General features: G+C 37.8%; 1 protein-coding gene across 2 annotated transcripts in view; it reads right to left on the reverse strand.

Annotated features, from left to right (window-relative positions):
• Positions 1–2,488: 2,488 nt before the first annotated feature.
• pax7b (paired box 7b) overlaps positions 2,489–15,633 on the reverse strand; it is a 53,188-nt gene continuing 40,043 nt past the window's right edge. For both annotated transcript variants that reach the window (XM_065285949.1, XM_065285948.1), the window contains exons 8-9: positions 6,961–7,210; positions 2,489–5,106 (exon numbers count right to left, since the gene is read on the reverse strand). In XM_065285949.1, the coding sequence (XP_065142021.1) occupies positions 4,991–5,106; positions 6,961–7,210 (366 nt within the window). In that variant the 3' untranslated portion in view covers positions 2,489–4,990. The remainder of the gene's footprint in view (positions 5,107–6,960; positions 7,211–15,633) is intronic.

Below are 15,633 nucleotides of genomic sequence, written 5' to 3' on the forward strand. Positions count from 1 at the left end.
CAATTGCCAAACAACAAAGTAGGTCATACCAGTGACTTAAACTAAAAGCTTCATATAAAATCATGAGATAAATGAGAAGATTTCTGATAACTGAAAAGAGACAGTGGACTTATATGGGCGTCTCTTCATAGATCTACAGGAAATTGAAAGAAGGAAGTCAAGTGATGTCATCAGTTTGATTTTGATTTAAAAATAAGAGCTTTTTTTAAATGGTAAACACCAGTGACACAACTCCAGGGGACCACTACTTTCATTATATATTTTATAATATTTATTTAGCATTTTGTATTTTAATGTAATTTACATCATATATTTGATAGTTATGGACACATTATTGTAGTTTAAATGGAAGAAAACACTGTATTTGATCTCAAAATAAAGAATTTTCTCTCTGTACATGACTGTGGGGACGAACACTTTTGTGGTGCTTGGAATTCTAATTAATTAATAAAAATCAAATATTGCTACATTAATGGCTCAAGGTGGTGTAATTATTCAAATAACATATTGTTTCAGTTTAAAATATAAAAATATGTAACCCTGAAGTGTTTTTCACATGTAATATTTCTGTAAAGAATGACCCATCTAGAGGTTGCTCAAAGCCTTTGAATATTTTCGAAATCACAAATTCTTGAAAAAATTAACCATTTACAAATGCACAACTAACATAAAACTTACTTCTTGAAGGGATAAATTGGTTACAGTTATTTCAGTCTCTTCGTGTTGCCTGAGCCATTGTCTCAGTGTATATTGCCTATTGTGCTTCATTCACATGGAAACTTTTTGCTTTTAAAAGACATATCACAACTAAAACAGGAGTTTTAATTACAAGGAGCATGCTTAAATAAGTCCATTGCTGCCATAAGTATACTGTATATTATTAAACAATTATACATGCTAGAACAAAGTATCACATAATATGCGAATGTGTTAAGCTTCAAAGGTCTTGAGCAACCTCTAAATAAATTAATATTGAAAAAAAAATATTTATTTAAACATATTGGTGAGGTGAGAGCATGAACTTTTAAAAGTTGCAAAATAAGGACCACCCTATTGTACAAATCAACATTATTTTATGTTACTTTAACTTAACAAATGAAGTTAATGTTATTTTAACTTATCACAAGTTTAAACCTTTTTAAAGTGTATGTGAAAACATGATCAAAATAAAGCGTCAAATAAATCTAAATAGAATTTTAAAAAATTATAATTATTACAAATTGCATTGCATACTGTAAGTTGAATACTGTAAGTTGAATTTTCATTTTTACACCTTTAATTGAATTCCCATTTGAAAATTTTTAAGTTAACTTATTTTGTATTAACTAAAAATTCTCTGTAACACACAATCACTAAATTTCTCCCCTTTCATGTCTCTACAATAAAATAAATATTACAGTAAATAAATCAAATCATTATATCATATGGTAATGTGTGAAAAGAACATCTATGTGCCACAAAGGAGAAATAACTCAAAATCAATGCGGCTCTTTTCAAATCATCCCAAAAAGCAAGATTAACTGTTTTTCAAATCCAGCCAAGCAGCTGCTTCCCTAATAGTAATATTACAAATATCTAAAATGGCATTTTATGATATCATAGCACATTGAAGACAGCTGAATCATAAAGAGGAATTCCTGAGAGCACAATCACATTCCTGAGACATTTCCTCACTGTGTACATCTGCTAAATGGACCCAGATGCTCACTGTCTTGTGATGCATTTTGCATGATGATACAATATTCCTACAATGATTTTAATTAAATTGACTGAACGTACAGAATATATAATCCATCATCACAAAGATGCTCCGTTCCCAGGGGGGAGGAGCAACACGCGCCCGCATCTTCTCCATCACGGGTCGTTAATACCATTATACATTGGATGGTATTCAGTGCCCAGACTGTGCCCCCATAGAGAGAAGTGCAGTAAATGGCCCCGGGGCCTTTCGGCTTTGACACAAGCCTTCTGTGACTCCAGTGCTCTGATGGTCCTGTTACTCGTCTCTCTATTCAATTCCAGTGCAACTCAATTACTGGAAACAGATATTTTTAGTATCTTAAATCACCACAACTGTCATGATGTTCTTGACTTCAAAGGGGCTATAAAAATACTGCATTGTTAAAATGGGGATTAAATCATGATTATAGTTGACAGCGACATCAAAGCTATGAAAGGACTGTATATGGTGAATGTCAATAGATTTTTATGTTTTAAGTATTAGTGAATATTTGAGATTAAAAGCTTGTCATGGAGCTGTGTAAATTTAGCAGTACTGTAGGTGGTAAAGCAAAACTACATGATACTTCCGGGCATATGTCATCACTGAGTGATCTATTGAATGTCATGCTTTTACCATACATTGTGCCTTATTGTAAACACCAATTAATCGCTATGGGATTATTGGATGATCCACATGGTGACTCGGCTTCTCTTAACTTAAAAAAAAGAAGACAATCAAAATTGAGAAAAAATAAGAAGGAATCTTTGTTTATTTATCCAGTTTTTGAGCTTTAATCCATAACAGATATGCCAGTGCTAGAGTAAAGACACCAACAGGCTGAAGGTAGTAAATGCCAATACAAGTTCCAACTACGCTAGTATTTCATAAAGCTGAATAAATTATGCCATGATAATATACACACATGCTGAACAGAAATATATCAAAGGAAATTACATATGCAAAAACAATGACAGAATAAAGAGCAACTGAGGTTGGAAGGATATTTGGAAAAGGTTTCGTTACCCAATCAGATTTAAATATCTTTAAATATCCCAAAGGTAGATCAATGCTTGTATTAGAAATGAGTGCTACACACTAAAAACTTAATTTTCTCACATTTCTTTTTTGTCTTTTTTATTTACTACAAAATGTTGTACGTTTCAAAATGGATATGTTTCAGAGTTATCTCATTGCAAACCTATGTTGCTGGATCAGTCTGTACAATCACAGTTTCATTTTAGTTCATTTTGGTCACAGAAATTATTATCCTACATGTGGAATTAAAAGTCAGAGTGGCAAACTTTAAATAAATGTGGTCACTATATATTCACCTCCATACTGTATGTTCATATTTTGGAATAACTATACATTTTATGGTCTGGCACACATTTGTAAAGGGTGCCACAAAAAACTTTGTTACTTCTTTTCCTCCAAACATCATTAGAGAACATCACACTTTTAAAGGGGGGACTAAACTGTGCTCCTGTATGCTAAAGCATTGCGTTAGCAGTGCTAATGGTCATGGATTCGAACCGAGGGGCAACCTTCAAATCTTTCTGAAGAAGCCAATACGGAACTGATTTAAACTGCAATTCATTGACTGGCCGCTAGAGGCAGGCTCCAAAAGGGAGTCAATTCCCATAGACTTCCATGTTAAAATGGCAAACTTTATAGTAGAAAATAATGTGTTTACACCCTGTCACAACAATAGTTTTTGGTCTGTATAGCTAATTTTGCCCTTCATGACAAATGTGAGGGGGGTGCATTTTTTTGTAGCTCATCCGTTTAAATGGTATTAAGTCTTAAAGTTCTGCATAATTAAGGGCGTGGCCAGTTGAGTGACTCTGCTATCACTAGAGTCGATCTAGGTGGGTGTGGTTTCAGCAACCAGTCACTTCAGCTTCACCCAAGTCCCGCCTTTTATCCACTTTCGAATATCCGCGAGTGATGCGCGGCCAAGATGGCGATGGCAGGCAACGACTACTTTAAGCTTCAAAAACGATCAGAAACCTATGGGGATACTACATCCGTCTTTTTTTACGGTCTATGGTTCGAACCCAGGGAACACACACATGCTGAAAGAGTATACCTTGTAGTACACTGTACTCGTAAGTTAGGTCTGCCAAGTGCGTAAATGTAAAATGTATCAATGGCAAAAAGACTAAATGAGTCCCATTATACCATAGTCTCTACCAAGGGTTGGTCCTTAAACATCTGAATCTCGTAGTTTAAATTCACTTCATTTCTGTGTAAAAATAAATTCCTAACCAACGAAAAGTGCCACCAATGTGTAGTTCTGAAATGTGTTTTGAGATATATTGCTGATATTTGAATGTTAAGAGGTTTGTATACATTTCTCAATGCTACACTATGACTACAATTGCCATGAATAGCACAGAAGCATCGCGGGAAGCTCCAAAAAAGCCTAAAAAATGTAATTTGCCCATAAGTGCGCTCTTTATATTTGAATTTTATTAGAGATATTAATGGCAATTATAGTAACCAACTAGTGTGCATTACATTTTCCATCGCAAAATACCAAAATGTGAATGATGGTCATCATATTTCAGGAAAGTGAATGGTTAAAAATCATAAATAACACTGATAATTCACCCACAGAGGGCAGGTCACAGGTTGTATCTTGGTTTTACAAGTATTTACCAACCCAGCTGCCTCAATAGCCAGCAAGTCTATTGGAATGTCAGGTTTAAAAATAAGACTAACAAATTATAAGCTTTGTCTGCAAAGCTGTCAGCACGTCTCCGTGTCTCCATCAGAAGTGTAATGTTGCTAAGCAAGGCCTTGTGGTTAAAATAGAAACTAAACATGTGAAAGAAGTGAAACATGTAAACAAAGAGAAATTACAATAGTAAATGCAACAAGAACAACCACATTAATAATAACAAATATAATACCATCATTTTAAGTCCTATAAACAACATGGTCCGAAGGGTTTGGAATGGGCAAGCGGCTACAACTGTTGCCTACTCTGTATGTGTGCTCATTGGATGCCGATGGGCTTTCCCTTGGCGTTGTGAAGCCCTCAAAGAGTCTCTTTGTTGTGAAAGAATTAGAGAGAGCAGGGCGTGAAAGAAGATGCGGCACAATAGCGTCCGTTTTATTGTGGAATGGCTTGTGTGTTCATGCACCCATATTGTAGGTGAGTTTAAGACTGCCTGGGATCTTCTTGGTCAAATAGGCCTCACGTGGGCACTGCGGATAATATGGTGGGATGCTGGTGAAATAAATGGGGGATGTACAGATTCATCAATACGCCTGTCCCGTCTCCACCTGTAGTAGTCCGAGCACAGCCGAGTGCTCCCCGAGCTTCATCCTTCTCTGTGTGGACAAGCTGACGTTTTTAGCCAGATAATCCACTGCAGCTGCACACAGAAACAAAGCAAGCAATTAATCTTTTGAGACATAACTGATATGTAAAGAAACTAATTTGGGTTTAGTTTGGGATTCATTTCAGTGCAGATGTTATCTGTGATGAGGACACTTCACGTCACACTGTGAGGTCCCATCAACACACTACTGAAACACAGACCACCTGTCACTCATATCTGTCAGTATTTGCTTACACATTACTAAGTATGCGAAGTATGCATATATTAGTATGCAACCTGATCCAAAATGTACAGTAGGTTATAAAAAATAACACTTAAACCATTTTGTCTTCCTGGCCACTTTTGACCAGGACGAAATGACTGTGACCCCTAAATGAGGAGCACCAGAGGGTTAAGTGTCGCAAGTTGTATTGAATATCAGTTTTGCAGTTAGAAGCTAAAACATTTTCAGCTGTACTGAGTAGATTAAGATAATGAGTCCACTCAATTTTCCATGCCTGTGAAAACTGTTACTGTTGATCAAGATATGCATCTGTATGGCTGCACAAAATCCAATATAGATCGGAAGAAGTGGCAGAACTTGTGAGATTCCCACCAGATAGGTGTAGCACACAAAATGGTGTGACTAACACTGCACCTGAGGGCACAAGTCTCATTGGATTGATCTGGAGTCTGGCATCGCTGGGCGATCTTTATCAGTAGCACGTGTCGACTCTATCCTGCGGGCTAATCCAGGGTCAGAGGGCACCTTGAGTCTCCCTTACAACCTGGGACCTCGGCATTGATCCGTCTCGCATCCCACGTGGTTTCAATTTAAATACATAAGCGAGAGACATTAGATTGGTGGAAAAAGACTGTGAATTGAGCTCGGGGTTGGGAGGACAAACCGGGGACAGGATGGAAGCAGTGCAAAAACTAGGGAAGTTCCAATTAACCCCTCAAGCGACTTCCCTTTTAAAACAGAAAACCAACTTGGGCCTCCCTTGCTGTTTGTCCTTGAGTGAAACTGAAATTGGGAAACTTATTAAGTTAGCACTGGGCTAGCTGTAACCTTCAGGTAATTATTTGCATAGAAATTTCCCACCCCGTCCTCAAAGCCGAAATGAGAAACTGGAGGGAAACAGCCAAGCGGAGGAGGTTAAACCTGAGGGCTTTGCATTTTGAAATGGACAGGATTGAGTTTTCGCTACTTGAGCTTTTTTCTGTTAGCGTCGCAGTTAGCGCCACTCCTTTTCCGACAAGCAGTAAACATAATGATCATTCGATCAAAACGTCAAAAATAATGACAAAACCTATATGATTAATGGATATAAAAAAGGCTTCTGAATGAGAGCGTATTAGCGCGTTGGCATTAGCTGTTGGCATGTCATGAGCCTCTGATGTTTTTTGGTCTGAAGCCCTTTGATTATTTCGACTGAGGAGGTGTTATTTGAACCTCTCCTTCCTTTATTCGTCATTAGCTTGAGTGTTGAGGCGGAGCAGAGCGAGGGTGTGTGCGGACGGTGCCAGACATCTGTCAGTGTGACAGTAAGCGCAGAGCGTAAGCAACAGCAGAAAGGAAGCTGTCGGCGTGTACGGTAGCAGTCGCGCACCTGTGGGTGGGCTAGCTGTCTATAGAGGAGACATTGGCGCTGACAGCTAGCAGAGAGAGTAAATCACAGCTCATTTAACCTTTCTCCTGTCAGCCACGTTTACTTCTTTAATCCCACTTAGACTGACTCTCTTCCTTCCCTTTACCCGAGGAATCTTCTCTCTTGACACTCACTGTTTCGGCAAACGCGCGCAACTCTACAAAGTGCACCCTTAAGCCGGCTCCTGAATTTCACTGAAATTTTCGACAGGTGAGCTAAATGATATGTAAAGCTACAGTAGTAGAGAGACACTTACTTTGGCCATATTGACTGTATTGGTAGCCCGCAGTGACGGGGTCCACGCTGTAGCTGGTGGTGCTGTACGTAGGGGGACAGTAGGATTGGGAGGAGGGGAGGCTGTCGATGGTCTTGATGGACTCCGTACGCTGGCTGCAGCTTGCAGAGATGGGGTTGGAAGCCTCCAGGCTGCCGTGCAGGGGTGAGATGGAGAACTCATGCTGTTGTTGAGGGGCCACGGCGCTGGGGTTGCTAAGCATGCTCATCACCTGGTGGACAGAGAAAGGGTGAGGGTCTCCACTGACAAGACATAAAAATATTTTCACCTTCACGTTAGCAGTAAATCTTTTAGATCACAATTCATTGTTGACACAAACAGTTCAAGGCCTCATACTTGATGGGGGTTAAGCATCTTCACAGCCCTTTCTTCCAACCCAAGGGAACATTTAGTAGTCTATAAACAGTGTCAGACTAAATAACAAATAGGGCAAGCAGAGGGGGCCAATATTGGGCTGGGTGGTGGTAGTGGTGGTGGGTTGGGGTGTGCTGTCTGTCCTGAGGCTCTTCTCATAACAAGCTCCCAGGGAGAATTTAATCTGGAGCCTTCAGCCATCCCAGAGTCTCAGGCCTCATGAATGATTTAAATAATAAACGTTCACATTAGATGCCCCCAGAGATCAGGAGATCAGACGTTCTACAAGATCTGTCCTTGCTTCATGCACTAATGTTTACAGCACTAACAGTTTGCAACTGCTTTCGCTTCGGGACTCACATTTTACATCAAGTGTACATCAAGTGGCCCAACATGCCAATTTTTTTTATTGTACAATTATTTACAATTGTTTACAACAAAAATGTCACAGTTGTACAATAATAAAAATACAAAATTATTTCACTCAGTTTTGGGTCAAAATAGTAGGAATCCAACCATTGGGTTGTAATTTAATCTATGATGGGTTGTTTTAACCCAAAATGTTGGGTTGTTTTAACTCATTGTTGGGTCAAATATAAACTTTTTTGGGTTAATTTAACCCAACAAATAGGTTTCTCCCTTTTTTGACCTAATGTTGGGTTAAAGATAGTCCAGTATTTTGTAGACTGTAACATGAAAATTGGATAAATAGGACAATTGGCAATTTTGCAAATGCATAACTAACAATAAGAGTAACACATTTTACCGGTGAAACACAAACATTGAACCAAAAATTTGCACCGTAAGTTCGATTACCACATGACCTACTCTAAAAAATACTAGTTAATTTCAACCCAGCAATTGGGTCAAAAAGTGACGAACCCAACCTGTTGGGTTGTAATTTAGCTATGGTGGGTTAAAAATAACCCAGCATTTTTTTTTACATTTTATTTTTTGAGTATAGACCGTTTTATCGGACACACGTGCATTGCCACGGTTACGCATCTGGGCGGAACTTAACTTCTGTGGCCGGTAGCATAAACCTTTAAGACTAGTCTTAAAAGTTAGTCATGAATTTTTTTCTTCAAGACTGATCATAACTGTTTAAGTATTTTACAGAGAAAGGTAGATTGGTTTAATTTACATACAAATAATAAGACAGATTAGCCCTAACTAATTGCTAGTTAGTCAGACTCATTTTTAAGACGCAGTCTTAATGTCACGGCTATGTTTATGCAACTGGGCACTGGTCTCTGTTTGTTTAATGGTCTTGCTAGTGGCTAAACTGAACTCTGGGACAAATACCTCGTCGAAAATAACAAAGTTTTGGTTTTCTAAAGACGAGGGGAGATGGAGATCATGGATCACCGAAATGTGAAGGGAGGTTTGACAGCCGATCTGTAGTTAACATTGTATACATAAAATAGTACACATTTTACACAGTATCATTAGCTCAGTGTAGGTTTTGAAACGCTTTGATTTAAACTAAGGTAATCTACTTGTTGTTTCTTTTGCTTGTTTTCAGAATCAAACTACTCTAGTTGCTATTGATTCTTTGTGAAAGTTTACCAGAAGTTACGTTTGTTCCACAAAGCGGTTTGTTTATGTTGTTACTGCTGAAACCCGTCTATAATAGCAGTAGTCAAGTTCGACTGGAAGCAACAAAATTTACATTTATTCCTCTCTTTAGAACCTCTTTAACTTGTTTGACTCTGTGGACCCTGTACCGGGTCCAGAATTATCTTATTTTGACTTAATATAAAATATTCCTTTCATTTTGAATGGTCTGTCGTGGACCCAGTTCCACATATGAGATACTGTTTGAAAGCTTAGACTCTCTAGTTTCTGCAGATATGCATCACTTTGAGATATGTTTTACTGTAAGAAAGTTAGTTACACTTAATTTACACTATCACCCCCCCCCATATTTTTGAATATCATTTAATATTCACATATTTCATATTTTTCAAGTATGACAAACATGGGCAAGTCTTATATCAAATGAAAGCTCTCATTCTCAGGAATAAAACTGCAGTGTTATTTTCGTCCTATTATTATCACATATCCTACAATCGTCGAATGAATAATGAGGTAAAAAAATCGTCTTTTGTAAACATATGGGAAACTTGGGTGTGGACTGCCTCAGATAGCACATATAGCCACAAATGATACATCATCTTTTCTCTTAGGTCCTACACTAAAAAATGAGTCCATTCACAGCATTTTCTTTGGTTGTGTGCATGAATAATACCTTGCTATTTATTATATGTGCAAAACAAAAAATTAATATTTATATGAAAAATGTATTTTCGCACACTTCAGTAAAATGAGAATAACTTTTGAATGCAACATGCTAAAGAGTTCATTCTTTTTTTGGGTGTTTACTGTCTGCTGCTGGTAACAACCAGAACTCTCTGCAGTCTGCTAGAGCACCCAGAACCAGAGTTATACACTATCAGAGACAGTATTTATGACATAAAAAAATAAAATTTGGTGTTTTATCATATGAAAAACAACATAAATAACACTATTTGTCACAAACAGCAGCTTTTTATGTAACTTCAAAGTGTTTTCTTTAAAATGATATAAAGCAATTGCATTTATTCCACTGTATGTGGTTATGGGAGCACTTCAAATGTTTTTAGGCAGAAATATATATACAAAGTATACAAAAAGCGTATTATTCCTCCCATCAGTTGGAGTAAAATAACTTTTGCATTTATAATGATAGAGAAAAAATTCCTTTTTCCTCTGTAAGCTGGCAATTTCTGGAATCAAACAAATCTGTCTGCAGGTTTCGTTCCCACTCAGGGCCAGAGTTATACACTTTTAAATACAGACTTTAGAAAAAAAACACCAAAAAGCGCCTATTTATTTTTGTGTTTATTAGAGGACTGACAACACATACAACCATGTTGAGCACTTTTAACAGTGTTTTGTGTAATTTCAAAGGGTTTCCTGTAAAATGATACCAAACTTTTGTATGTGCACCTCTGCTTGTGGGTATGAGAAGCTTTTGAAATTAGGTAGGCCAAATCCAGGCGAAAATCCCCAAAATAGCCTCAGAGTGTAAGAGGTTAAAGCCTATTTTGCCATCTTACCAAAAAAATTGTATATTTTATTGAATTTTATTGTTATAGTAGTTATAAGCATTGTTTTAGCCCCTTTCTTTTTTTAGGATCACAACACGCCAACATGTAGCCTAATCAGAAAGAACAGTACTAATAGTGATTATAACAAAAACACTACAAACACAAGTTTAACAAATGTGTGCATGTGATAGGTTAAAATCAGGGTCATTGAAAAGCGTTTGAAGCTAATTTGAAGACATCGGACAGGATGTGCAGATGCACAAATGTACAGGGACGCTGCCGTAGAGGTTGCTCTGCCTGCCACATGCTGTCCATCCGCTGGCTGAAACAAAGCATCCTTCTGAACATCGGGTTCACGTTGTGGCTCGCTACGCTCCGCTGCCCTTTGGCCGTTTCAGGACCCAACCTGCTAAACCAATTAGTCCATCACAGAGCTGCTGTGAGCAAAATCAAGCCCACATGCAAGATTCAAACAACATCCATGGGCTATTTGCTAAAGCCAGCGGTTATAAGTTGTTAGTCCCTCTACAACGTCATCAGGTGTGCGTACATGCTTCGATTCGTGGGCTGAACAGCTAAGTGAATTTAGACTAATATTCACTTCCTGATGTTTCCAGGAAAATGCCCAGCACTTGAAACATATTAAAAACATAAAAGGGCACTTGAAACTGAGCATGTTGAACTATACGAGTGTGGAAAGTCCCTCTGCTGTTCGTGCTTCATGTGATATTTGATATAAACAGCGGGAACAGACTTCCTATGACGGAGGTGGTGGAGAGAGCGAGAGAAATGTGTTAATTAATGGGAAAGCGCACGTCAGGCTGTCACGCTGCTGAGCGCTGGTGTATGACCCTGGACACAAGGCGCTGGGTCAGGGGCAAACCGCCTGCCCGACAGGGTGCTGAATGGGCAGCTGGAGGGGAGACAGACTTAACAGGCGCTTAATCGAGGTCTGATTATATTCAGCTCTTGCAGTTAAATGAAACGCCTCTTGTATAGCATACAGCACTATTGTGTTAAATCTAAGATATGCAGTTTTCGCATTTACATTTGTGAATTAGGCAAACGCTTGTTTTAAAGCAACTTGCAACACATTGAGTATACACATTATTTTATATGAATATCCCTGGGGAATTTACATATGCAGAGTTGTTTCAACCCAAAATGCTGGGTTGTTTTAACCCATTGTTGGGTCAAATAGAAACATTTTCTGGGTTAATTTAACCGAAGCGCTGGACATGTCCATTTTTGACCCATCATTTTTTTAGTGTGTACCAATTGAGCTACAGGAACACTTTTATTATATTTTATTTTACTATAGCTTGGTGCTTTTAAATATGTATTCTAAAAAGGATAGTTCACCATTATTGACAATGTTGTCATCATTTACTTACCCTTAAGTTGTTAACCTGCACTCTTAGAAAGGGTGTGTTAATTTTTTACACATCTTTGTGAGTTATACTTTTAACACGTGTAATTTTAACACATTATGTGTCAATTTGTGGTGATTTTGTGTTAAAATATAACACAAGTTGTGTTAAAGTAACACAAAATAGGTTGTTTCAATAATAACACAGTTGGATTCTGGGACAACGCATTTAGTGTATTGTCCCAGAATCAACACACATGTGTTGTTTTTAACACATCTGTTCTAAGACTGTGTGTAATTTCTTTGTTTTGCTGAACACAAATAAAGATTTTGATACCAAAGAGATCTTGGGCACCATTCACTTCCATAGCATTATTTTTCCTACTATGGAAGTCAATGGTGCCCCAGATTTGCTTGGTTCAAAATATATTCCTTTGTATTAAACAGAACAAACAAATGTATACAAGTTTGGCACAACTTGAGGGTTAGTAAAAAATTTTTGTTAAGCTATCGCTTTAAATAAGTATTTCACCCAAAAATGTAATCTTTATGAAGCTCTCTTTCAAACAATGACCAGCATGAGGCTGAATACAGTATAACCGAATTTTCAATTTTCGATGACCTGTGCCTTTAAATATTCACATCTGTTTCATAATCCATAATTCTATAATCCGCCATATAAATACTGAACTTCCACTGTAATACGAGATAATTTGAGCTAATACTAAAGCTTGAGCCTATAAGTTTAGCATCTCTGCAGGAGTGGAGTTTGAATCACCAGGACTCAAACACAAGGTCTGTCAGTCCTGAATATGAGCAGAGAAGTGGGCGAGTGCCGGGTGCCTGACACCTCCATTCAACCCCACGGTTAAGCAGCCTGTAACCTGGGTGATACCATTATTGTGCCGGAGAACAAATTATTCAAATCTTCAAATTTAGCATAACCTTATTGACATCAATTAAAGTGGCAAACGGAGAATATTCCAGCACGGTGAGAGGTACAGCCTGGCTTTTATCGAGAGAGACTACACGTGGTGAGGGTATTGTCAGCTCAATCCTATTGCCGCACAGCGCACCATGTTGAGAGGTCTGGCTTAAACCAAAACTCCCAGCCAGCTGTAAATGGGACGTTCAACATAAAGTGCACATAGAGCCCCAACACAAACACTAACAAATAGCAGGGCAGCCTGTGAAAACTTTACATGGCATTCACAGTGGGACAATCACTCAACACAAGGGCCAGAGTAGGGGTCTCTTTAAGAGAGAACGTTCTTGAAATCCATATCTATCAAAACTATCTAACAAAACATTTGGGGTGGTTTCCCGGTTAGCGATTAGACTAGAATAAATATAAGAGCTGTCCAAACTAGAAACAATTTGCATATCTTAAAATACATCAGCCTTTGTTTTTCCTCAAAATGCACCCCACTAATGTTTTAGTAAGGCGTGTTTGTTAAAACTAGCTATATTTTCTAATTAAACTAAGGCCTAGTCCTTGAAAAAGTTCATTTTACACAACCATGTGTTTAAAGGGACACTCCACTTTTTTGGAAATATGCTCATTTTCCAGCTCCTCTAGAGTTAAACATTTTATTTTTACGGTTTTGGAATCCATTCAGCCGATCTCCGGGTCTGGCGGTACCACTTTTAGCATAGCTTAGCATAATCCATTGAATCTGATTAGACCATTAGCATCGCGCTCAAAAATAACCAAAGATTTTCAATATTTTTCTTATTTAAAACTTGACTCTTCTGTAGTTATATTGTGTACTAAGACCGACGAAAATTAAAAGTTGCGATCAAGTTTTAAATCGGAAAAATATTGAAATTTTTGGTTATTTTTGAGTGCGATGCTAATGGTCTAATCAGATTCAATGGATTATGCTAAGCTATGCTAAAAGTGGTACCGCTAGACCCGGAGATCAGCTGAATGGATTCCAAATTGGTAATAATGTGGAGCCGTGCTATTTTCAAGTGTCCCTTTACATAACCCAGCATAGGCTGATTTAAACCTAAAAGTTGGGTTTGTTTATATTTTTCTAACTATGAGTTTAAAACAACCCGGTATTTTTGGAGGATATCTGAATAAATATGTAAGCAATTGTTGGCACAGAAATAAAAGTTCGGTCCCAAGCGGTCATTGTACCACTAAGGTAGCCTGTAAAATGTAAAAATTTGTTACCAATATGTACTTTTGATGTACTCTTTAGGTGCAAAACTGTATTTGGAAGAATTTTTGACCATTTTTCTGACAAAGCAAAAAAGCAAGTTGGAAATTCAGTTAAAGAGTAAAACTCCTAACAAATTATAACTTGTTTAACCTTGCCCGAGGTAGCAACCTAAAACCCAAGCTATGAAGACAGAGAATGAGTGGATTTGACAGCTCAGCAAGACGCAAAGTTGTAATCTATTATTTCCTGTCATACTACCATTGCTAAGTAAAAATCAATATTCTTTCCACATGTCTAGCCTTTTTTTGTATTTGATACTGCTGGTGGGAAGAAACTGGAATATTGCCAATCATTCAGACAAACAACATCCCCAGGCAGTGTGACTCTCCAGGCCCACGAACACTTGAGGACAAATTTGCCCATACACACACGAGCACGCAGTGCATCCACCCCAGCTGAGACACACTTAACTTTCGTGAGCCCTTTCAAAGCACACACACACAATTTCCTTTTTCTGTCTTGCTCACTTCATTTCTCTTATACGCTTTCATTCTGTGAAGCTTCCCCCCAGTAGCTAGGCTTTCATTTGTTGCCGGTTTGTGTGAGAGCTGCTAGTGCAGATAATGCCAGGCAGGATCCAGTTTAAAGGACATAGCTGCAGGCATTTCTCTCCTTTCGCCTCTCGCTCTATCCTTTTCACTTTCTGTCTCTCGACAGATAGATAACTTTATAAATAATAATATAAAGTAATTAATTCTCTCAACTTCAGAGCCCTCTAGCCTGCAGCAGTGTAAATGTAAAACTGGAAATTGATACAATGTGCATCCTTTCAGATAAACAAACAGCGTGCGGGCCGTGAAAAGGGAAGGCTTTCACACTGCCATAATTTCCTTAACTGTCAAATTATATTTTTTGTCTGAGTATATGTTGGGTCTTTGTTGGGATTCTTTTGCCTGAATGAAACCAGGCTCGTGCTTAGCTGGAACAACACTAAAATGTAATGACAATGATCTCTCCCCCTCACTCTCTCTCAACCTAAAGAGTTTAAATTATCAGAACTAAAACTAAACAGATCCATAAAGAAAAGCTTCATACCAACATCATTTTGTATTCAAATATTTGACTGCTTTTCTTAAAGGGACACTCCAATTTTTTTAAAATATGCTCATTTTCCAGCTCGCCTAGAGTTAAATATTAGATTTTTACAGTTTTGGAATCAATTCAGCTGCTCTCCGGGTCTGGTGGTACCACTTTTAGCATAGCTTAGAATAATCCATTGAAACTGATTAGACCATTAGCATCATGCTAAAAATAACCAAAAAGTTTCGATATTTTGTCTATGTAAATCTTGACTCTTCTGTAGTTACATTGTGTACTAAGACCAACAGAAAATTACAAGTTGCGATTGTGCCCAAAAATAGTCCCCTGCTTTTAAAAGTAAACAAGGGGACTATTTTCAGGCACTGCATAATATCATTGCGCCTGCTGCAGCCATGTTACAGCAGCAAAGTTATTGATTTATTACGCAGGAATAAGAATATAGTTCCTAGTAAGTGTGTCACGATTTAGATTTTAAATCAAAATCGATCTAAATTAATTCACAACCTCGAACTCTGAATTAAAAAATGGAATCGTTGATGCTGCCACG

The sequence above is a fragment of the Paramisgurnus dabryanus genome, chromosome 21, assembly GCF_030506205.2.
Source record: "Paramisgurnus dabryanus chromosome 21, PD_genome_1.1, whole genome shotgun sequence".
In the NCBI taxonomy this organism is placed as follows: domain Eukaryota; kingdom Metazoa; phylum Chordata; class Actinopteri; order Cypriniformes; family Cobitidae; genus Paramisgurnus; species Paramisgurnus dabryanus.